At 41.8% G+C, this 27,588-nt stretch overlaps 1 protein-coding gene across 11 annotated transcripts in view; it reads right to left on the reverse strand.

Annotated features, from left to right (window-relative positions):
* gulp1a (GULP PTB domain containing engulfment adaptor 1a) overlaps nt 1–27,588 on the reverse strand; it is a 148,718-nt gene that overhangs the window by 29,581 nt on the left and 91,549 nt on the right. For 3 of the 11 annotated variants that reach the window (XM_064310509.1, XM_064310508.1, XM_064310519.1), the window contains exon 2: nt 3,953–4,029. In XM_064310509.1, coding sequence (XP_064166579.1) covers nt 3,953–3,980 — 28 coding nt within the window. In that variant the 5' untranslated portion in view covers nt 3,981–4,029. The other 8 variants (XM_064310510.1, XM_064310512.1, XM_064310513.1 and 5 more) reach the window with 8 other exon arrangements.

Consider the following 27,588-nt stretch of genomic DNA (forward strand, 5'->3'; position numbering starts at 1 on the left):
GACTGAAATGCACACTGAGCATATAATTGGAATGTAAATAAACCCTGTACTGCAATTTTCCTGTTTGTCCTACAGTACATATGACCAACACCACTTGTTGGACGGCTGGATGTTAAGCTCCAGGATGCTCGCTGTCTCCATAACCTGTCGGATGCTGCAGTGGGTTTGTCTGCAAAGTGCATTGATGAGATAACAGTGTCGGAGCCCAATTGAGTGTTTGTGATCGCAGACAGTTTCACACTTTTTTGATTAAATCATCAGCAAACTGACTCAAGGTCAGTCCTCAGTCACTCTCCCGCGTTACTGCAATGAAATCCCACAGCAAAAAGAGAACAATAATCATAGCGATCAAAGGTTAAATGCAAAGTATGATTTCCCTTAACTTTGTGCTGTCTGATGAACATGCACAGTCCAGTCTGCAATGCAGTGAGACATTTGCTGGAATGAAAGGTGATCAGGAACAAACTTTGTAATGTTTCAGCCTGTTTTCAGAACAAATATTAATGAATTTTCAAAAAAAACAAAAAACATTTTTTACATAATGCATTTGGATGCTAATCACAGACTTTTGGGTTTGATTTTTTTGTGTTTAATCATAAGTGAAGCAAAACATAATTTCAAGGAGTCAATGACTGCTACCCCAAATTGCACGTTCAGAGAAAAAGCAATGTAAGAAAATACAATTACCAACAGAACGTTACAAAAATTTAGCGTGGCCAGCAAGGGATTTGAATCAGACTGCATGGACATGCAAAAATAGTCTTAGAGGGATTTAAAATGTAAAATCAGCCAAACAGTTTCCCCAGAAAGGGATAACTTAAAATACCCTTGGGTGAAAAACAACTCCTTAGAGGATTATGTTTTAAAAGTAATAAAATAAACAAATCCAAAAAAGCACTTCAATTGAAGAACATGATGGAAAGCACCATAATACCCCCATGAGATGCACCTTTACCATTCAACCTTCACCCATTACCATCCAGCCATCACCACTCAGCCATTTACCAATCGCCCTTTACAATTCAGCCATTACCATCCAGCCATTTACCATTCGCCCTTTACAATTCAGCCATTACCATCCAGCCATTTACCATTTGCCCTTTACAATTCAGCCATTACCATTCACCCTTTACAGTTCAGCCATTACCATTCACCCTTTATAATTCAGCCATTACTATTCACCCTTTACAATTCAGCCATTACCATTCAGCCTTCACTCTTTACAATTTGGCTATTACCATTCTGCCTTTACCATTCATCCATTAGCATTCAGCCTTTACCATTCACCCTTTACAATTCAGCCATTACCATTCAGCCTTTACCATTCACCCTTTACTACAATTAAGCCATTTACCATTAACCCTTTACAATCCAGCCTTTACCATTCATCCTTTACAATTCAGCCATTACGATTCAGCCTTTACCATTCACCCTTTACAATTTAGCCATTATCATTCACCCTTTACCATTCAGTCATTACCATTCAGCCTTTACCATTCACCCTTTACAATTTAGCCATTACCATTCACCCTTTACAATTCAGCCATTGCAATTCACCGGTTACCATTCACCTGCACAGTGTTTTTACACATTAACATTACAGGAAAGACTGGAGCTGATGAATTCAGCCACATTTTTTAAAATCCTTTGATGTTTTCCAGTAATCACCAGAAAAACATGCAATACTGTAATTACAAAATAAATAATTCCATTAAGCCCCTAGGCTTATGAAGAGGGCATTTAAGAGAGAGAAAATCAGCTTGGATGGGTGTTCTAGAAACTACCACAGTGATTCTACAGCAGTATCATTTAAAACGAGGATCACTCTTACCTTCCTGGTTCTGATTACACTGGATGAATGACTCACACTCCGTGTGTCCAATCTATGTGATTCACCTTTATTTTGCCAAGGCAGGTCACCTGAAAACTCAATGTTTTTGCTGTGGTGAGCTGGGGAGTGAAAGCGTGTTGGAATTTGGACTTGGAAGCAGAGGTTAATACCTCTCTACTTTTTTGATAAGTGACATGAGATGTTTACTGACCCATGAGTCTGAACAGCTCAGTGCCCCGCTGCCACTCTGGGGTATCTGATCTGCATTTGAGTCACAGTGGGGGGTGGCTGGGTGCCCATACTGACCAACACCTTGTCTAGGGGCATCACAGTTACCCAAGGAGCCAGACATAGACTTAGACATAAAGAGAGAATAGATTTGAGAGAGAGAAAGCGAGAGCAAGCAAAAGAGAGAGAGAGAGAGCAGAAGAGAAAGAGAGAGAAAGCAAGACAGACAGAGAGAGAGAGAGAGAGATGTTATAAGTTCTTCAACATTCAATATTCAATCCATAATGAACAGAGGTGATTAAGTGCAGTACAGAAAGCCCTGTTCCAGCAGTGAGCCGGCATGGAGGAGAGCTGTATCTGATAAAATAGACCAGCGGCACAATCACAATTAATAAGGTCCTGATGATTCCCATGATTACATCAGCTATTTTCCGCTGCAATTTGATCTTGCATGCTTAGTATGAAATATTAAATGCACATAATAATGTTCCGACATGCTGGCTGCAATGTGCGTGAGTGCAAACTAATCAACAGGACAGGAATGGGATTATTCGAGGTTACTCACATTTTCTCCACAAACACCATAGAATATTTATGTCATGGATTAAGATAATAGATGCTTTGTTCTGAAGCTCACTCCACATTCCCGCAGTAAGAAGTCTGTGCTTCCAGAGAGAGTGGAAAACTTCTGTCTCACTATGAAAAGCTTTCATGCCCATTTATGTAAGATGACTTCACCCTCCCATGTGTAGATTCACAGAGAGCAGAACAGTGCTCAGCCTGTACACATTTGCTAGTGTAAATGGACACATTAGCACAAGGCAAAGAGTATAGTGTGAATAGCGCGCATCAGCAATTTAAATGAAGTTGGCATTATCACCCGCAGACTTACTGTAGACTAACTGATTCCACTTATTCTGATTTGTGATATGGTGGCACGGTGGTGCAGTGAGTAGCACTGTCGCCTCACAGCAAGAAGGTCGTGGGTTCGAATCCGGCCTGAGCCTTTCTGTGTGGAGTTTGCATGTTCTCCCCGGGTACTCCGGTTTCCTCCCACAGTCCAAAGACATGCAGTTAATCTAAATTGCCCATAGGTATGAGTGTGGGAGTGAATGGTGTGTGCCCTGCAATATATTGGCAGCCTGTCCAAGGTGTATTCCTGCCTCTCGCGCAATGCACACTGGGATCGGCTCCAGCACCGCCCGTGACCCTGCCCATGATAACATAACATAATATAATGACGAGAACAGGCCATTCAGCCCAATAATGCTCATCATCTTCCTGACTAAATTACCTGCTAAATAAGCGGGTATAACTAATGGATGGATGGACGGACGGTGATAAAGCCAGTCCCCAACTGAACCCTTTAATGCTGACATGCTAAAAGAAGAAAAAAGCCCTTAAATAAATGTAACCACAATCTTCAAATGAAAACTACAGTAGTTGATTTCAGGGATCATTTACACCTTAAACATAAACACATAAGTATATTTGCATATATATTTCTTTATGGGAAACTTATTACAGCCTTTTCAGACAGTGCAGTGTTACACGTGACCAATCAGGACAGGTGTCTGCTTTTTGCCGAGCCCTGTCTCAGGTGATTTCTGCCAGGCCAATGAGACTGATCATTTGGAAGATCACCAGAGCAGGATACGCAGGCCCTAAAATGGTCTCCAGTGCATCATGCGGCTTATCCCATTAAGGACTCCACTGGGTCATTTTGGGGGGGGCAGATGGCTGCTGATATGTCTGGCTGGCAGGAGCAAGATTAGGAGGAGGGCTGGGGCTACCTGACGAGTACAGGGTTCTGTTCTGCCCATTTCTCCGGAACCTTCTACGCAGGCAGAGACAGGGACACCAAAGAATCGAGAGGCATTGTGGGTATTCTACCTTTTTTCCTGTTAAACGCTCGATTCATGGTGGAAAACGTCTGATCTCCGCCACTGGGGAACCTGCGGCAGTTCTACCTGAGGAAGAGAAAGAGCACATTATGAGCAATGGAAAAAAGGACATTTTACACAAACAAGCAAACAAACAACAAACAAACAAGAAAACAAACAACAAACAAACATTTTTCACTCAACACCTGAGTTACTTTTGCTTCACACAAAAAAGCCAGTGTTCATTCCCAGTATTTGACCACCAGAAGTTCTCAGGCTACGCCCACAGATTCGGTGTCAATCAAGCACATTTATGATGTCACTGATGCTAAGTAAAACGCTACGTGAAATTTGTAATGTCTAATATCAAATACATGATTCCCCCACAATTCTGGAAAAAAGTTCTGAAAAATAAACAACACATACTTAGTGTTAAGGTAAAATGAATTCCCTTGTTTTGAGGTGTATGAAAAAGAAAAGCCAGCAGACTCTGACTCTCTGTGATTAGGACTGCTGCTGGTGAGCACTAAAGCATGAATGAATGAATGAATGAATGAATAAGTTCACATTTCTGGAAAACCATATAATTAAATAGTGCTAAAATTAAAATTGTGGTTGGCTAAAAATACAGATAATGCATTTCTTTTTAAAACCAGCCACTGATAACCTCATTTCAGACAAGGTTTTGGCATTATGCTACTATAATCATGCTATGTTAAGTTGCTACTGTTATTATGTTTTTAGCACTCCAGATCTTTAGATCAATTCTCAAGGACAATTTAGCCTCATGAAAGATAATAAGTTTTTTTGATGCTGCTTGTAATAGGCATATCATTCTGTGGTATTACTTTAGTTAAACTCTCCTCAAAAAAACTTTTGTTACGAACTGTTTTGAACTTTGATATATATATATATATATATATATATATATATATATATATATAAAACACACACACAGAGTAGTTCATATCATTGATAAGCTAGCACACAAAATAAGAACTTAATTTTTCTCTTTTTCACAGCCACAAAAAATAAGAACTTAATTTTTCTCTTTTTCACAGCCATTAATTCAGTGTTTTTTTTCTTTAACAGTGTGCAACCAATTAAGCAGGCTTGCTTTATCAGCTTGTTATACCTGTGAGATATAAATTACACATCAAAGCAAACCACATCTGTAACACAATTACAGGCATGAATATTTCATATTGATAACATGATATTGTGCCTGTATTAAATTAATGTGCCACTACCATGTAGAATGTTAGGTAACTCACAGTATACAAAGTTTTGATGCTTTAGTATGTCGCTCTGGCCTTCAGTAAGAACTGATCTCCCGCATGGAGCCCACGTGGGTTACGGCTGAGAGCCAGTCTAATTAAAATGCTTTATCATTTCCATTAGAGTCAGAGCACCAGAGGGCTGGCCTACGTGGTATCCAGGGAGTCAAAAACACTTTTTTTATTTGATGCGCGTAACCTCGAGGAAAAAAAGAAAGAGAAGAAAACATAATCTCAGGCGAATACCCAGGTGAAAGCCAAAAGAAAAGAAAAAGAAACCTTTCATCACCTGCATGGTGGTATTCAAAACGCAAAGCCTTTTAAAAAGCCATTCAGAGTCGCTTCTATAGAGAACAATTCAATGTTTGGTGAGATAAATCAGCCACAGAACTGCTCAGAACAGATAAAGCTGGGGCTGACTGGATTGGTGAGAAGCTGCAGGTCTTAAGGCATATGTGCTTGTGAGGTTTAGGATGACAGAGAGGTGATATATAACCTGTAAGGAACCTGTACCCAAGACACCAAGTCACAGGAGTCTAATTAAAAGAAGTTTGGAAAGTGTAAAAATCCCTTTCCCTCTCTTTAAGAGCAGCTGCAAGCTTCCAGAGCTCTCCCGGATTTGGGTAGGAATGATAAACCAGGACAACCCACCAGTATCTTGCAAACAGGCACTCCAGAAGGCAGGCAGGCAGTGCACATGAGGATCAGCATTAAGAAAGGGCAGAGGGAGCAGTGGTCTGGCAGGCAGTGCACATGAGGATCAGCATTAAGAAAGGGCAGAGGGAGCAGTGGTCTGGCAGGCAGTGCACATGAGGATCAGCATTAAGAAAGGGCAAAGGGAGCAGTGGTCTAGCAGGCGGTCCATATGAGGATCAGCATTAAGAGAGGGCAGAGGGAGAAGCGGTCTGGCAGGCAGTCTAAATGAGAATCAGCATTAAGAGAGGGCAGAGGGAGAAGCGGTCTGGCAGGCAGTGCGCATGAGGATCAGCATTAACCCCTTAGCGCACATGCCAAATATGGTCAATCCTTGCCCATTTAGGGGGTACCCTATTTAAAGCTTTATAACTCCAGACGTGAACACCACAGAGACTTGAAAATGGCTTAAATGAAGCAAGACATTTGTACCATTTACAATACTACTTTATATTCATAATTTTGGAAGAAATAAAGTGCCACAAATGCAATTGTCTAGGCAAAAAATCTAAAATGAATTTGTTCTTTTTTAGTTTGCAATTAAATACTGGGAGATATATGCAGCAGGTTAAAGTATACATGTCCTGGATCAAAAACCTCTTGACCACAAGTTCATAAAATCTAAGGGTAGATATGTAGAAGTTAGAACTACTAAAGAGCAATAAAGCAAAAACTAAGCAGTGTACCCAGCATCTCCAAATCTACCCAAAATTTCTAAATTATGCATTGCTGTATATCACAACAAATTCATGCATTAAACTGCAAATCAACTGTATTTACTCAAGAAACTCACTGTTTCATCATTTTCAAGTGGTCATTACAAGCTTTTTTGTCAGTACAGTGGTCTAAAATAGCTATGGGTCCAGAAACATATCCAAAATTTCTCCAAAAAGGAATATAGGCTAATGCTTTTTGTCCATTGTAAAGCACATAAATGAGCCCCTTATGAAGGTTTAAAATGAAATATTGATATCAGATTTTAAAATAATGCAAAAATATTGTCACACAATGCTGTACAGTACCAAAATGTGTAATAATTAGGCTAACTCTTGTATTTCTATACTCTGTACTCTCGTATGTTTTCTTGTATGGGGATGAGACGATATGAAAACAATTTTCAACCGTCCACCACGTTTTGGCAATGTTACAACACTCTTGTCATCACTGTTGCATGCATCACAAAAACTATTACACTACTAATTAAGGCTTACATTACAGTGTGAAATATCCACATTATATAACACCACTAGCCTTTTTAAAGACACTCAATTTAAAAAATGATGTATATAACCAAAATATTTTGAGCAGTAATACTTACATAGCAATGATGAAATTGTATCTGTGTTCAGTAGATAGAGACAGAGACAGTAAATCAATGATACAATTCTATTCGCTGTTTTAGCTCCAGAAAACGGAGTCAGATAGATCTGTCAGCAAACATATGGCTTAGCTATGCCCAAAAGTCCTCAAAATAATAGTATTTTCCAAGAAATTACAAAAAATCGTTGACACCGTTTCGTTAGGTGCAGCGTCTTTTACTGCTGCCACAGAGTGAATGCGTAAGTGAATGCGATGATAAGAAAAATTTTGGTTACGCTGACCTATAAAACGCTATTCCAAAAGCAAAATTAGACATGTTAAACATCATTAGAAAGCTTATACTCTCACCGACTAAATAAATGAATTGTCAATCAAGCCAGACTGTACTAAAAAAGGCGACAACGCCGTAAACAACAGGTGTGGTATTACGCACAGCTATTTTGGAAGGTACCCAGGCATCATAAATGAGCGTATATTTCACAAACGGATTGTCCAAGACAATATATGTATATTTGTTCAATATTTAGTCCCAGATATTGACTGTAAAATGACATGGTATCATTTTTTAAAACTTTGTCTCGTATATTTCATTATTCAGTGAGCAGCGTTTTCATTGCTGTATTGGCATATTTTAGGGCTATTGTCGGGTTTATCTTGTTGCTATGATGGAGTAAGATTTTTGAGTGGTCAAAGAATATTTTTATGAATGCCCAGATAGACAATATTGTTCATTATGTCATGGGTGGGGGGTGTAGTTGCAGGGAGGGGGTGCTTGTTAAATGAACGACCAGAGCGACAAATCCTGAACCCCCCCCCCCCCCCCGGGCCCCCCTCCACCACAGGCCCCTCCCCCCACGGTGGCTTTATTTTCACAGTCAGATCGACAATTTGCCCAAACACACCTTCGAGAAAAATTATGGCCAACAATGTCAAACATATATTGCTGGATTTTTAAGAAAAGCAAAGTTTTTTTTCTCTCCAAATTTACTTCTGCTCGTGCGTCTTCCACTTCAGAAAATTGGCTTTTTTTGAAAACCAGGGATTTCTCAGCAGAGCAATATTCAGAGAGACAGAGCACTAAAAAGTGAGATGGACTCCATTTCCTCTCCTCACTTGCAACATCTATTTCCTGGAGGCCAGTTTATGGTTTATAGACCTTTATTTCTTTATCCATTTTACTTAAGCAGCACCTGATTTATGGCAATATTGATTAGAACTAAGAGAACTCAGTGTATGGCTGAGTCTCATCAGCTTTGCACTAAATATCTACAGGCTTATGGTCCACTCCGTACTGCTGCTTGGAGGCAGCACTCGTATTTGCACTTGGTTTTCTTTGCCAGAATGTCCTTTAAAACATGCTCCGGAGAAAAATATCTGCTTCTCAAAGACTGAATGTTAATCTTAAACGTAATTTGTTTATCAAATCAAACTCTGCCCCCCATGAGCCAATGTTTTCATTGTTTATTCTTCCTCTTCTTCTTCTTATTTATTATTATTATTATTATTATTATTATTATTATTATTATTATTATTATTAATAATAATAATAATAATAATAATAAAATGCACTATGTTCCAGTAGAGTTTACGGAGCTGGTGGTATTACTGGGCTTGATAAATTAATGCCGGACAGGAAAAATGAATAGTCATTTGTCTGGCTTTTCCCAAAGAGCCCATTAGAGAAATCACACAATAGAAATGTGAAGGCTTATGGGTAAAGTAATTTCAACTTTTCTGAGTGGGCATTGATCAAGTGAATAGGCCTGCGCTGTGATTGGGTGTCCCAGATCAACACATCTTTTACTGAGTGAAGTGAATCTCGCCTCAACTTTGGTTTCAATAATGTAAAAGAAGACAAGGTGTTTTTATACATGTCTAGTGTGGTTAGTTCCAAAGAAAAAGTGCTACTGTAGGTGTCGCAATTATGATTCGTAAACTTATCTGCTCAAATGCTGCCCTTGAGAATGAATGTCACAGTAATCCTTAATTTCTGGTGTCCTTTTGTGTAGGCATAGCGTTCGTTATAATAGGTGCCCCACCCATTACTGCAGTATGAGCATGGCTTCTCTGAGCATGTAAACAAAGGAAAAAACTGTGTCCTCTATTTGCTTTCAAGGTAAAACAGATTAGACAGATCACCAAGTCTACCTGCGGTGATTCATGTCAGATTATTATATATTTCAGGCCATTACATATTTCTCTCTGCTCAGAAATGCCCCTGTAAACTCAGGCGACAGTGTATATTGGGGGGGAAAATAGCACAGAATCAACAGCTAAAATAACTTAAATGCTTATTTTGGCGTTAAACACCCATACGGGTCTCTGGAAATACAAAACCCCGCGAAAATGTGGGAACGCCATGGTTTGAGGGGTGCTTTTCCATGAGGGCTTGGTTCAAGTGAGCAGGAGAGACTCTCTACACTGCAGGCAGGATTGAAAGCCCTGTTTCACAGCCAGTTCTCTGGCTGGGCTGTGGACATGATGGGGAGGAACCACATGCGGTTACTTAAAAAAACAGAATGCAGGTAATAAGTTCCACTCAGACTCTCCAAGCCTCGCAAATATAACTGCTCAGCATTTCGTCTGTTTATTCTCTCAGCAGGGGTTTATTATAAGTCAAAGTCTACTATCAAGAACAAAGTGTGTGTGTGTGTGTGTGTGTGTGTGTGTGTGTGTGTGTGTGTGAGTGTGTGTGTGCGTGTGTGTGTGTGAGTGCGTATGTGCATGTGCATGTGTGTGTGTTTGAGTGAGTGAGTGCGTATGTGCGTGTATGTGTGCGTGTGTGCGTAGTCTCCAAGTATTTGGACAGTGACACCAATTTTGTTGTTTTGGCTCCGCACATTGAATTTGAAATAAAACAGTGAATATAAGGTTACAATGGCGACGGTCAGCTTTATTTTGAGAGTATTTACAGCCATACCTGGTGAACTGTGTAGAAATTGTAGCCCTTTTTATACATAGTCCCCCTATTCTGGGGGATGATGTATATATTGGACAATTGGCTGCTCAGCTGTTTCTTGGCCAGCTGTGTGCTGTTGCATCATTAATTTATGTGCAAGAACACTAACAAAAAGTAATGAGTTGATTCTAGGTGTGAAATATGCATTCGTAGCTGTTGTCTCTCAACATGAGGACCAAAGAAGTGTCAATGCCAGTAAAGCAGGCCATCGTGGTCTGGAAGAATGAATAGAACAGAGACAAAACATTGCATGAGTCAAAATCAATTAATCAAATTTAATTGATGATTTGATTCAGCTGATTGGACACAACCAGGCTTGATTGCAGCCAGCCCTGTTGAATCTAAACCTCACTCCTATTGAACCTTACCATCAGTATTCACCACAAAGTTTCTGCAAGCACATTATGCCACAATCAAAGAAAATTACAGAAGAGATGAGAAAAAAAAGTTGTTGAAATATATAATTCTGTAAAGAGTTACAAAGCCATTTCTAATGCTTTGGGACTCTACCTAACTACAATGACAGCCATTATTTCCAAATGGAGAACCCTAGGAACAGTGGTGAATCTTTCCAAGAGTGGGCAGCCTGCCAAAATTTCTCCAAGGGCACAGCAACAACTCATCCAGGAAGTCACAAAAGATCCCGTAAGAACATCCAAAAACCGCAGGCCTCTAGCCTTAGCTAAGCTGAGTGTTCATGACTCCACAAGAAGAAAGACATTGTTACCCAAGAGAAACATCAGCGCCCATCTCACATTTAAAAAAAAAGCACCTGGATGATCCCCAAGCCTTTTGGGATTATGTTCTATGGACAGATTAATCAAAGGTTGAACTTTTTGGATGACATGGGTCCCATTATGTCTGGCGTAAAGCCAATTTCACGGTAAGAACATCATACCAGCAGTCAAACATGATGGTGGTACTGTGAATGTGAGGGGATGCTTTGCTGCCTCAGGGCCTGGACAACTTGCCATTATTGAAGGAACCACAAATTCTGTACCAGAAAATTCTTAAGGAGAATGTCCAGACATTGGTCTGTGACCTCAAGCTGAAGCATAATTGAGCATGAAAGCAAGTCCACATCTGAATAGCTGAAAAGTGCCTAAATTAAAGTTTTGGAGTAGCCTAGTCAAAAGTCCTGAATTGAACCCAATAGAGATGCTGTGGCAGGACCTGAAACAAACAGTTCATGCAGGAAAACCTAAAAAATCAATTTGTCTCAGTTAAAATTGTAGTTCCGCAAAGAAGAGTGGGCTAAAATTCCTCCACAGCGATGTGACAGACTGATATCAAATTATAGAAAGTGTTTGGTTGCAGTTATTGCTATTATTACAGGTGGCGCAACCATTTATTAAGTTTAAGGAGGCAATTACAGTCTCACACTTTTTTTCACTGAATAAACAAAATAGTAATTTCAATGATAATTTGATAAATAATTAATGCCACCATCTGAATCTAATGATAAATTACATTTGATTAATTAGTTGGTTTAGTAACTAAGGAGGAGATAACTTTTTCACATGGATTATATGGATGTTTGATAACTTTCATGAAATAAATTAAATAATAATTTAAAAAATGTATATTGTGTTTATTCAGCTTCCCTTTGTGTAATATTACATTGCTAAAGATTTAAAACCATTCAGTGTGAGAACTATGCAATAAGAGAGGAAACAGGGAAGGGGCAAACACTTTTTCATGACATTGTATATCCTTAAGAAGCGGTGTAAGACATAGCAATGGTAGTGTTATAGTTTGGGCATGAATGGCTGCCACTGGAACTGGCTCACTGGTCTTCGCTGATGATGTGACTGCTGACGGCAGCAGCAGGCCGAATTCTAAAGTGTACAGAAACATCTTATTTGCTCAGATCCAACCAAACGAGTCAAACCTCACTGGACAGTGCTTCACCTGGAGCAGGACAATGACTATAAACACACTGCTAAAGTAACCAAGGAGATTTTCAGGACCAAAAAACTGGAATGTTCTTGACTGAACAAGTCAATCACCAGATCTGAATGTAACTGATCATGCGGTTCACCTGTTGAAGACAAGGCTGAAGGCAAAAATCCTCCGAAACAAACAGAAACTCTTATGGCTGCTGTACAGGCCAGACAGAACATCACCCGGGAAGTCCCCCAAATGGGGGAGGGGGGGGGAGGAGGGGCAGTCTGTACTTCAACCACATATTCATTGTTTCATTTCAAATCCAAAGTGCTGGAGCACAGACTCAAAAGAACAAAAATGGTGTCACTATCCAAATACTTACACACTACACTGTATATATATGTAGTATATATACATACACACACACACACACACACAAAATGCTGTTGAGATATTTAGTTTCTGCTACTGAAAGCCTGAATATACAGAGTAGAAAAAGCAAGAATGTGCATGAGTGTTCTCAGAAAGATTCCTTTAGCTCCCAAACCCAGACAGTGCAGCCATTAAAATAAAAAAATAAAAAAAGACTATAAAAATGAGGTAGTTCTATTTATAGAAGATTGTACTGTCGCCAAGAGTAATGCAAAGTTAAACGAGCAGGGACAGGGGAAACGCTAAATAGCTGCATGCATGGACGCCCACCTTATTCCTGCATAATCTCTCAGACAGTGGACCAAACCTTACAATCTCAAAAGAACCACCGGCAAAGCTCAGTGATCAATTTCTGTGACAACTTCACAAAAGGATGACATTTAAAGAGGCCTAATATATGTACACTGGGCTGGTTCTGTCTAAGGAATTCATTACTGTCCTTGATATGCTAAGCTTATCTGAGCTCTATATGACTTAAAGACAGTGAAACAGTCCAAGTTCCATATAGGGTATATGAAACTGGCATCATTGTGGCTCTGTATAACAGTTTCTCGCTGATATTTTGGCAGTTTATTTATGAAATAGCTTATTGCCCACTCTCAAAACATTTCGTCCACACCCGTACCTGTCAGCAAAAACTCACAGATACCAACATCCTCCTTCACTACTACTCTGCTTATCTTTCAGTTTAATTCAGCTCAACACAGGCGAGACAGGCTGTGCTTTGCTTTCAGTTTAATTCTGCTCAACACAGGTGAGACAGGCTCTACTGTCCTTTCATTTTAATTTAGCTCAACACAGGCGAGACAGGCTCTACTGTCCTTTCAGTTTAATTCAGCTCAACACAGGCGAGACAGGCTCTACTGTCCTTTCATTTTAATTCAGCTCAACACAGGCGAGACAGGCTCAACTGTCCTTTCAGTTTAATTCAGCTCAACACAGGCGAGACAGGCTGTGCTTCCCTTTCAGTTTAATTCAGCTCAACACAGGCAAGACAGGCTGTGCTTCCCTTTCAGTTTAATTCAGCTCAACACAGGCGAGACAGGCTGTGCTTCCCTTTCAGTTTAATTCTGCTCAACACAGGTGAGACAGGCTGTGCTTTCCATTCAATTTAATTCAGCTCAACACAGGCGAGACAGGCTCTACTGTCCTTTCAATTTAATTCAGCTCAACACAGACGAGACAGGCTCTACTGTCCTTTCAGTTTAATTCAGCTCAACACAGGTGAGACAGGCTCTGCTTTACTTTCAGTTGAATTCAGCTCAAAACAGGCGAGACAGGCTCTACTGTCCTTTCAATTTAATTCAGCTCAACACAGGTGAGACAGGCTCTACTGTCCTTTCAGTTTAATTCAGCTCAACACAGGTGAGACAGGCTGTGCTTTCCTTTCAGTTTAATTCAGCTCAACACAGGCGAGACAGGCTGTCCTTCCCTTTCAGTTTAATTCAGCTCAACACAGGCGAGACAGGCTCTACTGTCCTTTCAGTTTAATTCAGCTCAACACAGGCGAGACAGGCTGTGCTTTACTTTCAGTTTAATTCAGCTCAACACAGGTGAGACAGGCTGTGCTTTCCTTTCAGTTTAATTCAGCTCAACACAGGCGAGACAGACTGTGAACACAGGCACAGATTCACACTAGGAACACACTTTTAAAATAAATATTTAATGAATAATAATAATGATAATTATATAATAATACAAATAATAATAATAATAATAATAATAATAATAATGTGTTATTGCACTTGACTGGTAAACCAATTAGATTTCTTGCAAACATTGGACTAAACTGTGAAAACGGTGTGCGAGTACAGCTTTTTCAAATACGATGAGCATGTACATATCACACGGGAGTTAGGGGTCAAAGGTCACTGAGGATTTTGCTAAAAACCCAAAGGCATCTTTAGTCAAAGGTTCCTGAAAAGCCTTCCCAGTAAGGTATGGTCCTCAGCACACAGAGCAATGTGCTCAGAAACGTTATTCCTGTTGCACAAAGATGGCCTCAGAGATGCCACATACGCATGCATATACGCAGCCAGGATGCCAAACTGAGCCAAAATGGCCAAAGTTCAGATACAGAGAGAGCTGCAGAAACACAAAAGTGTGTTTCGTATTTATTGATTGCTTTACAGCATTTCTTATTTCCTGCAGGGCATCCTTTGTTTCCAAAGGGAAATCAGGACACATCTGCTTTAGGCTGGATGAGGGCTGGTCTATGCTGTGTTTTATGACTGCATTGAGGGCCAGGACACAGTGTGGATACCAATGGCCCCAATAATCTCAGGTTTAAAAGCACAGCTTTCTCCCACACGTTATACTTGCTTGTGTTTTTCCCCAAAGACAGTGTATTACATTTAATATATCACTCGAAAAGCAAAAGCATATTTTGTGCATAACGTTGCAAAATGGCGAAATTCAGCTATACAGCACTCCTACGTGAATTGCTTTAAATCTCCTATTAGCCAATATATTTACTTATCCCATAATTAATTAATTAATTAATTAATTAATTTAATTGTTGTGGGAAAACTACCATTATAATAATTTCATTTGTTTAAGCGTTATTCCACATTTACATCCATGGAAATATCTCATTAGTCGTTCTACTAAGTATAGCCTACACTGTTACATGTAGATTTAGTCTCTCTACTAAGTATAAACTGTTATATGTAGATTTAGAGGCTTAACCTTGTCAAATCATCACCCTTTAAAGTGCATTCAGATTGGCTGAACCCCAGAAATCCTGAGGCATAAATGCATTAACATTTTCATGAAATATATAATTTCCTACCAATATCAACCAAGCAGAGAAAATATTTCAAATTGATAACAGATATTGAGCATATTTAAAGCTGGAACCACACTACAGTGTATTATTTTTGTAAACCACAGTGTCACTTTGAAATAAACATACAGTCCTGCATGTAGGGAAGGGCCTTGTTGGAGTGTGATGGCTGACTCTCCGCTGCAGAGTTGTCTGGCTGGATGGATACTGTCCCCTCCTAGAGAGGCCCAGCAGCATCATCCCAAAAACCCTACCCCCTCCATCACCCCAAGCACTTACTGATCCCAAAAACCCTGCCCCCTCCATCACCTCCAGCATTTACTGACCCCAAATCCCCTGCCCCCTCCATCACCCCCAGCACTTACTGACCCCAAAAACCCTGCCCCCTCCATCACCTCCACCATTTACTGACCCCAAAAACCCTGCCCCCTCCATCACCTCCAGCAGTTACTGACCCCAAAACCCTGCCCCCTCCATCACCTCCAGCATTTACTGACCCCGAACACCCTGCCCCCTCCATCACCTCTAGCACTTACTGACCCCAATACCCCTGCCCCCTCCATCACCCCCAGCACTTACTGACCCCAAAAACTCTGCCCCCTCCATCACCTCCAGCATTTACTGACCCCAAAAACCCTGCCCGCCATCCCCTCCAGCACTTACTGACCCCAAACACCCTGCCCCTCCATCACCCCCAGCACTTACTCACCCCAAAAAACCTGCCCCCTCCATCACCCCAGCATTTACTGACTCCAAAGCTCTGCCCCTCCATCACCTCCAGCATTTACTCACCCCAAAAACCTGCCCCCTCCATCACCTCCAGCATTTACTCACCCCAAAAACCCTGCCCCCTCCATCACCTCCAGCATTTACTCACCCCAAAACCCTGCCCCTCCATCACCTCCAGCACTTACTGATCCCAAAAACCTCGCCCCTCCATCACCCCCAGCACTTACTGACCCCAAATCCCCTGCCCTCCATCACCTCCAGCATTTACTGACCCCAAAAACCCTGCCCCCTCCATCACCCCCAGCACTTACTGACCCCAAATCCCCTGCCCTCCATCCCCTCCAGCACTTACTCACCCCAAAAACCCTGCCCCTCCATCACCTGCAGCATTTACTCACCCCAAAAACCCTGCCCCCTCCATCACCTGCAGCATTTACTCACCCCAAATCCCTGCCCTCCATCCCTCCAGCACTTACTCACCCCAAAAACCCTGCCCCCTCCATCACCTGCAGCATTTACTCACCCCAAAAACCCTGCCCCCTCCATCACCTGCAGCATTTACTCACTCCAAAAACCCTGCCCCCTCCATCACCTCCAGCACTTACTCACCCCAAAAACCCTGCCCCCTCCATCACCTGCAGCATTTACTCACCCCAAAAACCCTGCCCCTCCATCACCTGCAGCATTTACTCACCCCAAAAACCCTGCCCCTCCATCACCTGCAGCATTTACTCACCCCAAAAACCCTGCCCCCTCCATCACCTCCAGCACTTACTCACCCCAAAAACCCTTCCCCCTCTATCACTCCCAGCACTTACTGACCCCAAAAACCCTGCCCCCGCCAACCCCACCAGCACTTACTGACCCCAAAAACCCTGCCCCCACCATCACCTCCAGCACTTACTGAAGTCCCGCAAACAAACCCGGCTTTGTGATTTACTGCCATCCAGAGGGACCCAGAGACTAAACGGCAACAGTTACTGACCCATAGACAGGTTTAAAATCTAGCAGAACTGCAGCTAGCTGGTGAGCTATAGTGGAAGGAAACAAATGTTCCCCATGGGATCACACAAAACAGAGAGCTCCACAGCTCATTCGCTCCAGAAAAAGCATTTAAGGACAAGCTAACGCCCAGGCAATGCACACATAAACATCAGGGTCGCGCTGCAAACAAACAATTCAGTGTCACTCTGTCAGTGTAAATGGCCTGGAACAGTAAAATTACAATCAAGTACCAACTTACTGATAATATATATTTTTTTCAAATTTTAAACAAGAATAATGACCTTACTAAAATAAATTATAAAAGTATTCTAAAAGTAAAGCGTTCTGAGGAAGGTGTGAGTAATGTTCATCGGCTGGTCTTCGGTTAGTTATTATTTTTTTCTTTGTCATTTTTTTGCCCATTTTTGTTAGTGTTAAAACTAGTGGGTCACTAATCATTGAGCATATAAAACGCAAACTTTGGTCATGGATTCAGAAGATACTTTAGTCAAAAGCAGTGTCACTATTCATTTGTACTCAGTTAAAGTTTAAATTATAAAATGAGAGCTTAGGAGAAGATAACTCAGCATGACCTACTTTGACAGTAAAAGCAGTCCTCCTCGAAATCCAGAAATCCACAAATTTATTAACAGGGTCTCTTCCACCATGAAAGAAAGAAAAACAGCTCCAAGTTCCAAAAAACAGACAACAGTCTGTAGGTTAAAACAAAGGGAAAAAAATGTGATGCAACAAAAAAAAATAAAACTAGCATCCAAAAGTCACGTAATAAAAAGCCTTATTTGGCACCACTAACGTAAACCATCTGAGCCTACCACCATTTGACATTGTGCAAAAACACGTAGCGCGGTCCCAACATAATGCCACAGAAACACAATGACTCTTTGTGTTCACAGCTGCTTCCAACAATCCTGGAATTTTGCTTGCTAAGCTCAACAAGTTAGGAGACATCACAAAACAATCTGTTTATTAATTTACCCTGCAACATTCCTCACCGGGATCAGTAGCTAAGCTCCAGCATACTTTCCAAGCACATTCCGCTTTCTTACTTCCCCTCTTAACAGAGACAGAAGAATCAAAAACACTCCCGAAACAATCAGACAAAACAGTACCTACTAGCAAGAGAGATGGAACCAGAAAAGACTTCAAAATGGTCTCAAAGTTAAATGAAAATACAATATACCGCAGTGGAGCAGCGTACTTGCCTTGAAAGCCAGCGGAATGAAGAGGAAGTTGTAGCGGTACCTAATAGTTTGCAGCTGTGGGCCAGATGGTGCCAGTATTGTGCTAAAAGGCATGGTGGGTCTGCAAACTCAACAAAATTTCTGTTTAGTGACACCCAGCCTAGATTTTCAACTCCAAACTCCTACCCCAACTCATATTACTCTCTCAAAAGCAGTACTTTTCATTTAAAATAGCATTTAGGAAGGAACACAGCATAACACTTTGTGCCTCGTATTAATAACTGACCAACAATCCAAGATACCTAATATCATCACTTATTTATCTTTCAGGGGGCATCAGAAATGGCTTTCACAGAAATGATGAACTCTCATTGAGTTACTGTACAGGACACTGCAGGTTGCGAATTTGATTAAAACACATAAAACAACAAGCTAAAAAGCAAAGGGGAGTTATGAATTTGGAAAAGAGGGACAGAAAATCCTCTGAAAAACAGCATCTGCTGCATCTGCTAAAGCGCTCGCGTGCAGTGCAAGAAATGCAGATTCTGGCAGCTGAAGGGAGCCCTGCCTGGGTGAAACCAAACACTTCTGCGTCTCACCCAGCTCTGGAAAAGGAGGATGGACTCCTTTGTGCGCTTGTGGAAGGCGCACAGAGGACAGAAAAAACATATGTCCTTTATTTATAAACAAAATGAGGCGGGGGCCCCTTTCCACCCCCTCGCCGGACCCCGAATCATCCGGGACAGGGCGCTGCTGTGTTGGTGTTGGCGTCGCCTCCGAACGTCTGCTCGGGGGATCATTTCAGGAGAGGGAACGCGGGGAGCCGGGCTCTTAAATTTCACCCATTTTACCTTCCTCTCCGCTCTCTTCCAGCACTGTATGTGCACAGCTGTGGGAAGGGGCGAGGTGTTGTTTTAAGGTTAGCCAAGACATTCCACATTTCTCAAAGAACTGGTACTTCTCAAAATAAAAGTACTTCTGTAAGGGATCTGGGTAAATGAGAAACACATTATCAGAAGAAAAAAAGAACAAAAAAAACCCCTTATTTTCCTGGAATCATGAAGCTTATTTACTTTCAGGAAATCGGTTCATGTTTAGTCAGACATTCAATGATTCATCGAGAATACAGACATGCAATAAAAAAAGGGGGGGGGGGGGGTTCTGAAAAATACTGACTGCTCAGACTTTGTGTAGGGCAGTACATCAAGTACGCAAGATGTTGTGCAATCCAAACTATTTCCTGATAAGCGTTCAAATAAATGAGATTGGCCTCAATTACATTTTCAGATTGATAGAGTTGTCACACCTTTAATACAATTTTCATATTTTGGAAAATTGAATTTCTTTTAATTTATGAAATAGTGGCTTGATGTGAATTTTTTTTTCTTATTGCATATCTCTTAGCAACAGATTCTTTAACGTTCACACCCTGGTAATAGATTCCTGGAATTTTCTTTTTACCATGGAGTTGTGACCCCAACCAAGGAGATCTAACAGACCAGGAGACAGGGGAGCTACATGTTGTCCTGGATTAGCTCGGATTCTCAAATGGAGGGAAATCAGACATTTGCATTTACATGTAAACATTTGGCAGATGCACCGTTTCAGAGCAAACTACTAAAGTGCATACATAAAGGATTAGATCCATCAGTGTCACAGTTGAGGCCAAAAGTTTTCATACACCTAGGCTAAAGATATTCAAACTCAGTTTTTCACAAAACGTTTCATGTTACCATACATTTCTTTTACCAAGTCAATTAGGGCATCTACTTCGTTCACATCAGAGGTAATTTTAAAACAATCGATTAGAGACAGATTTATTTCAGCTTCAATTCACTATATCAGAATTCCAGTGGGTCAAAAGTTTACATACACCAAGTTGACTGGAAAATTCCAGAAATTGATGTAATGGCTTTTTAGAAGCTTCTGATTGGCCAATTGTCATAATTAGGAGTTAATTTGGGAGTTCATTGGCACACGTGGCTGGAGGATAAAGGGTGAGGCTTTTAATCCGAAGAACACCATCCCTACTGTGAAGCATGGGGGTGGCAGCATCATGTTGTGGGGGTGTTTTGCTGGAAAAGGGACTGGCATCATGAGGAAGGAGGATTATCTAAAACTACTGAAGCAACACCTCAAGACATCAGCTAGAAAGTTAAAACTTGGTTGCAATTGGGTCTTCCAGCAGGATAATGATCCTAAGCATACCTCTAAAGTTGTAACAAAATGGCTTAAAGACAACAAAGTGAAAGTGTTGGAGTGGCCATTACAAAGCCCTGACCTGAATCCCACTGAGAATTTGTGGACTGAACTGAAAAAGTGTGTCCGTGTAAGGAGGCCTACAAGCCTGACTGAGTTACACCAGTTCTGTCCGGAAGAATGGGCAAAAATTCTGGCAAAGTATTGTGAGAAGCTTGTGGAAGGCTACCCCAAGCGTTCGATTCAAGTTAAGCATATAAAAGGCAATGCCACCAAACAGTAACAAAGTGTATGTAAACTTTTGACCCACTGAAAATCTGATATAGTACATAAAAGCTGAAATAAAGCTGTCTCTTATCTATTCTTTTGAAATGACCTCTTATGGAAATAAAGTAGATATCCAAATTGACTTAACACAGAAAATGTATGGTAACATGAAATGTGTAGAGCTGTGAAAAATTGAGTTTGAATGTCTTTAGCCTATGAGTATGTAAACTTTTGGCCTCGACTGTAAGCCAACACCACAATGTTTAGTATCAGTATAATGTTCTGGAAACGACAGGGAGATTGATGTTGTTGCATTTTAAGTAGCATGTCGATCAGAGGGTACAGCGTTAAAAGTATCAAGGGTGGGACAGTACAGCTCTTATGAAGGCTTAGAGTGGCAAGCAGAAGACAAACTGACCTTCAAATGTCTCAGATAACCAGACACCTTCAGTGGTCATTTAACTGAAGGAAACATTGTATAATTTGTACAGAGCGTGAATGTGTTGCGTTTGCCTGAGTCTGAAACACCAGCTAATTCAAAAGGTCAGGCTCGGCGATAAAAAACACCAGTGCAGCACACACCAAGTTTTAGAGAGAAAACAGGAGTGTTTGTGGGCTATTAGAGAGAAGGAGCTCCAATCCGCTCTCATCTTTACAGCAAGAGCTCGTTCCACTCTCAATCTGTACAGCACAGAGTCTCTGTCTGTCCAGCACATAGCCCCTCCGTCTGTCCAGCACAGAGCCTCTCTGTCTGTCCAGCACAGAGTCTCTGTCTGTCCAGCACAGAGTCTCTCAGCCTGTCCAGCACAGAGTCTCTGTCTGTCCAGCACAGAGCCCCTCAGTCTGTCCAGCACAGAGTCTCTGTCTGTCCAGCACAGAGCTCCTCAGTCTGTCCAGCACAGAGTCTCTGTCTGTCCAGCACAGAGTCCCTCAGTCTGTCCAGCACAGAGTCTCTGTCTGTCCAGCACAGAGTCCCTCACTCTGTTCAGCACAGTGTCTCTCAGTCTGTCCAGCACAGAGGCTCTGTCTGTCCAGCACAGAGTCCCTCAGTCTGTCCAGCACAGAGTCTCTGTCTGTCCAACACAGAGCCCCTCAGTCTGTCCAGCACAGAGTCCCTCAGTCTGTCAAGAACAGAGCCCCTCAGTCTGTCCAGCACAGAGTCTCTGTCTGTCCAGCACAGAGTCCCTCAGTCTGTCCAGCACAGAGTCTCTGTCTGTCCAACACAGAGTCCCTCAGTCTGTCCAGAACAGAGCCCTTCAGTCTGTCCAGCACAGAGGCCCTCAGTCTGTCCAGCACAGTCTCTCAGCCTGTCCAGCACAGTCTCTCAAGCACAGAGCCCCTCAGTCTGTCCAGCACAGAGTCCTTCAGTCTGTCCAGGGAACCAGGCATAACTGACACCCTACTGACCGATACTGTTAAGGGTAGGCTGGAAATCTCCCATTATGTTCTTTATTGAATGCTTTAATGTTAAATTGAAACTTGGTATAAATGCCGTAAACCTCAGATATGTGCTTTCAGGTGGATATAATAGTTTTGTTATATTTAAAGTAACAATCTCCAAGATCTCCATTTCGTTGTCATTGGCGGCATCTATGGCCGCCAATGTTTTTGGACCTCACTTGTATTTGTAAGCAATGCCTTGTGCTTGCAACTTATGGTTTGTGTTTGTACATTGCGAGTTGAAACTGAAACACAAGTATTTTGTACTTGTAAGCAATGACTTGTGCTTGCAACTTACGGTTCGTGTTGAAAATGCCTTGAACGATTGGCTCTCCATACCGGAAGTGTAAAAGCAGTGCCAAAAGTCTGTCTGTAGCGAGCGCTGTGTGTTTCTTCTTGTAAACTGTGCGTTGCATGCAGAGGGAGTGTCGCACGTAAATACTGTTTTGCATTCGTACCTTTTCTGTTCATAAATGTTAATAAACCACTTCAGATCACAAAACACATGTAGATTTTAATTTACAGACGTGACCCTCCCCCCTCACGAAAATCTATGTCCACAAACAACGTTTTTTTTACAGGTTCAACTTGCAGAGTACAAACACAAACCATAAGTTGCAAGCACAAGTCATTGCTTTACAAGTACAAAATACTTTTGTTTCAGTTTCAACTCGCAATGCACAAACACAAACCATAAGTTGCAAGCACAAGTCATTGCTTACAAATGCAATATACTTTTGGCACTAATTTGAGCCCATATTTATTGTCGTACATTAGGCTAACTTAAGCCGTCTTTATACTGCTGATCCGGGTTAAAATGCTGTAGCAGACCTGGGGTAGAATTAGTGATGATCAATTTCCACAGACGTTCTTTATCCACCTTTTGCCCGGTATGAACATCTACACTGCAGAGAAGAATTTGTGGGATTCGCTGTGGCGCGTGCAATTATGTATCTCGTGCACAACAAACATTGTCTTTCTCCTGAATAATTGTTGTGATATTTTTGAAACAACTGCCTTGCAAAATGTTACCCCTGGTGTTTCTGGTTTTGCTAGCTAAACTGTTCGAGAATAAATTAGCAATCAGAACAAGAAGAATAAAACAAAAACAAAGGAGATTTCATCAAAAAGGGCAACGCCTGTTGCGTTAGCTCCGCCTACCCTCTCTGGCGGACCAACCACTGATGGGTGATGGAAAACGTGTTACTAACTGCGCTGCTTGTGATTTTTCCCAGGAATGTCGCCTCAGACACCCAGTTCATAATACTTGGTAATACTGCAAATGCAAGGGCTTTCATCAGTGGACCATAGGCTCAATCACCATTGTGTTACCTCATTCGGCGATAGATAGGGACTTAACAGACATTTATTTAAATGAAAATCTTTGAGATTATTACTTTAATAGTCCACATTTATCTCAGTCAAAAATTTAATTTAATAAGGTATCATATTAACAGTCCTGTTGCAAGACCCCAATAGAGTTATCAATAATAATAATAATAATAATAATAAGCTGTTGGAAATTTGGGCTAGTACAGGACAGTCTTCTCTCTAGATCAAGCAGGGGGAAAAAATCTCTGTTATAATGGGGACACTGTGCAGTAGGAGACATTGCCTTTCAGATGAGCTATTTAGCCAGGTTTCTGACTCAGTAGAGATCCCATGGTATTTATGCCAAAGCCTTTGTTTCTCTGGTGTCTTGGCCAAATTCCCAGCCCTATCCACTCAATGCGGCCATTTCATTATCTCCATCAATCAATTTAATTGAGTCAATAATTCCCTCATTCTCCAGCCCAGCTGATGCGTGGCAAACATTCTGGCACAAAATGGCTGCCGTGCACCACCCAGTTACGCATTGTTCACCATGACAGAGGTGGGTGCTCTTCTCAACAGCCTGCAATCAGACAGCTTAAACAGCCCATAATGTCACAGCAAATTAATTTTCAAGGGAAGGAGGGGAGTTTAGTGGTGGGCCATCACTTTGACTAAAATATCAAGGAAATCAAATAACCAAACTGAATTTTAACAAAGGGCAAGCCCACCTCAGCCCTTTAGGACTGGTTTCTGCAAAAAAGTAAAGCCTGCCAATAAAATGCATCTCCTGTGTGGATTTAATTGAATTTGTGGGTAAAAAGAGCAGCCCAAGACAGGAAAACACACAGAAACACAAACTCACAGAACAACATTACAGCAGAGCTTTCCCCAAACAGCGACAGCAACTATCACAAATTTACCAAACTTACGTCCCAGACATACTTTGCTGTAGGAAAGGTATGCGCCTTTGTCTTAAGATAATAAAACAGGCGTGTCAGTCAAAATTTGAACAAGACAAAGAAAGCAATGCATGTAACGTTTCAGAAGAACATTTCCTCTCAAATAGCAAAGCAAAATTCCATCCAGGTTTACATTAAAAGCAGGAGGATCCCTGTCTAATGCAAATGTCACCCTAAAGAGACCACTAAGAGAGACTCAGAGAGAGCCTGAGACTCAAGCAAAGTCAAGTCAGGGAGCTCCATTAGGTCATAAATAAATTAGTACAGCACAAATAAAGGGGGGGGGAGGGGGGGTTACCAAATATTATAAATGTGCAAATGCAAATGGCTGCTTGCCTGCAAAGTGCAGCACAGGGGTGAACAGGGTCCCCTGTCCGCAAAGGGCCCAAAGGTGATGGATAGAGCTTAAACAGCCTGAGCAGGATGAGCCAGCACAATGGCGAGAGAACACGAGCAAGAATAAGAGCAGAGTAACAGAGGGAAAGAGTACAGACCAGCCTGTGGGAGTGCAGAAGTAAAAGGAGAAAAGGGGCAGCAATGGCTCCAGGTATAAATCTCATTCACACACCTTAACGAGTCAAAGAGGATGCCTGGCAGTTTAAATGCTTTCAGGCAGATATATTATTGTGGATATTTTAACAGGATACAGTTGATATATTGCACCTGAATTACAACTGAGCCAGATACTTGATAAGGTGGGAGATTTTAGAGAAACTAAAATGATTCCGAAATGCACTTCAGTCCAAAGAGAGCCAAAATAATGATGACCAAGAATAATATCCAGCCAATATAATGAGACACTGCAAGTCATTATAGTTTACATAAGCCACCAACATACAGTATATCAGAAAAATAACAAAGAGAAAAGCCCAAACACTACAGAGTGATTAAACATGCAGCTTAGACGCCCTTTTGCTATCACACCTACGTTTGAACAGCTCCTGCTAATTGAGGCTGGCACATTCTAATCCATTAAAACAGAAAACCACTTAGTTTTGCCTACATAGCATCTAAACATTTCACACTCAAAACTGGGCTCACTCAGTTTACGCACTTGGTGGATCCCACACAGACTGAACTATTAAAATCCACTCTATCATGGACCCGGGCATGCACACGCACATGCATGAACACACCTCATGTAAAATCACAATGTTACGTTTCCACAGAATAATAACTGTAAACGCTGAGTACATCACAAAATTACTTCTCATCATCTAAGAAGCTGTTTCCACTGCGGTCCTTAAAATGCATTATGAAATGTACAGAATAAATGGATAAACACAATAACATTAGGAAAACCACAAATCCCAGTCAGCCAAGCAAAAAGTCAGTGCACATAACACATTTACAAGGCTCATGCCAAAAACATAGTGCTATGATATTCACTCAAAATAAAACTATCAATGCATAATTAAGGTTACAGAGTTTCTTATCAAACTTCCTTTCAGCATAGAGGCAAACTCTGTTACGCAACTTGCTTTCCTCCAGACGATATCCATTCATACTGCTGAATATTTACTGAAGCAATTCAAGCAGGTGCAAAAGGGTACATCAGCCAAAGGGTGCCCCACCTTGGAATTAAACAAGTTTGCCAATACTGTACAGCGGCGGCTAACCTCTTGGCTATCTAAAGCCATGAGATGCTTTGGGATGCTCCAGTAGCACAGAGCTTTCTATTTGAAATAGCAAACCGTATGTGTGCAGTGGCTCTGTTTAATGTGTGTCTGAGATGTGGGGGTGCAGTGGCTCTGTTTAATGTGTGTCTGAGATGTGGGGGTGCAGTGGCTCTGTTTAATGTGTGTCTGAGATGTGGGGGTACAGTGGCTCTGTTTAATGTGTGTCTGAGGTGTAAGGATACAGTGGCTCTGTTTAATGTGTGTCTGAGATGCGGGGGTGCAGTGGCTCTGTTTAATGTGTGTCTGAGATGTGGGGGTGCAGTGGCTCTGTTTAATGTGTGTCTGAGGTGTAGGGGTGCAGTGGCTCTGTTTAATGTGTCTGAGATGTGGGGGTGCAGTGGCTCTGTTTAATGTGTCTGAGATGTGGGGGTGCAGTGGCTCTGTTTAATGTGTGTCTGAGATGTGGGGGTGCAGTGGCTCTGTTTAATGTGTGGCTGAGATGTAGGGGTGCAGTGGCTCTGTTTAATGTGTGTCTGAGATGTGGGGGTACAGTGGCTCTGTTTAATGTGTATCTGAGATGTGGGGGTGCAGTGGCTCTGTTTAATGTGTGTCTGAGATGTGGGGGTGCAGTGGCTCTGTTTAATGTGTGTCTGAGATGTGGGGGTGCAGTGGCTCTGTTTAATGTGTGTCTGAGATGTGGGGGTACAGTGGCTCTGTTTAATGTGTGTCTGAGGTGTGGGGGTACAGTGGCTCTGTTTAATGTGTGTCTGAGATGTTGGGGTGCAGTGGCTCTGTTTAATGTGTGTCTGAGATGTGGGGGTGCAGTGGCTCTGTTTAATGTGTGTCTGAGATGTGGGGGTGCAGTGGCTCTGTTTAATGTGTGTCTGAGATGTGGGGGTGCAGTGGTTCTGTTTAATTTGTGTCTGAGATGTGGGGGTACAGTGGCTCTGTTTAATGCTGAGCATTTCGGGTATGTGTGTGAGAGTACTGCAGAGCACCAATCTTCGGTCTTATCTGATCTGATATGCAGTCAAACTCAAAGTGCAAAAGAGGACAGGGAACGAGAAATTAGGGAACAAATTTCTTCATTTTAGAACTTTATTATGAGGAGACAGGGAAGATCATGCAAAGCCACTCAGCCGTGGGAAAACCGGCTGTGTCTGGAGCATGTCCCTCTCTAAAATACCTGCCTATTGGCTGTGTCTGGAGCATGTCCCTCTCTAAAATACCTGCCTATTGGCTGTGTCTGGAGCATGTCCCTCTCTAAAATACCTGCCTATTGGCTGTGTCTGGAGCATGTCCCTGTCCCTCTCTAAAACACCTGCCTATTGGCTGTGTCTGGAGCATGTCCCTCTCTAAAATACCTGCCTATTGGCTGTGTCTTTAACATGTCCCTGTCCCTCTCTAAAACACCTGCCTATTGGCTGTGTCTGGAGCATGTCCCTCTCTATAATACCTGCCTATTGGCTGTGTCTTTAACATGTCCCTGTCCCTCTCTAAAACACCTGCCTATTGGCTGTGTCTGGAGAATGTCCCAATCTAAAATACCTGCCTACTGGCTGTGTCTAGAGCATGTCCCT

Source organism: Anguilla rostrata, chromosome 15 (assembly GCF_018555375.3).
Source record: "Anguilla rostrata isolate EN2019 chromosome 15, ASM1855537v3, whole genome shotgun sequence".
NCBI classification, from domain to species: Eukaryota; Metazoa; Chordata; class Actinopteri; order Anguilliformes; family Anguillidae; genus Anguilla; species Anguilla rostrata.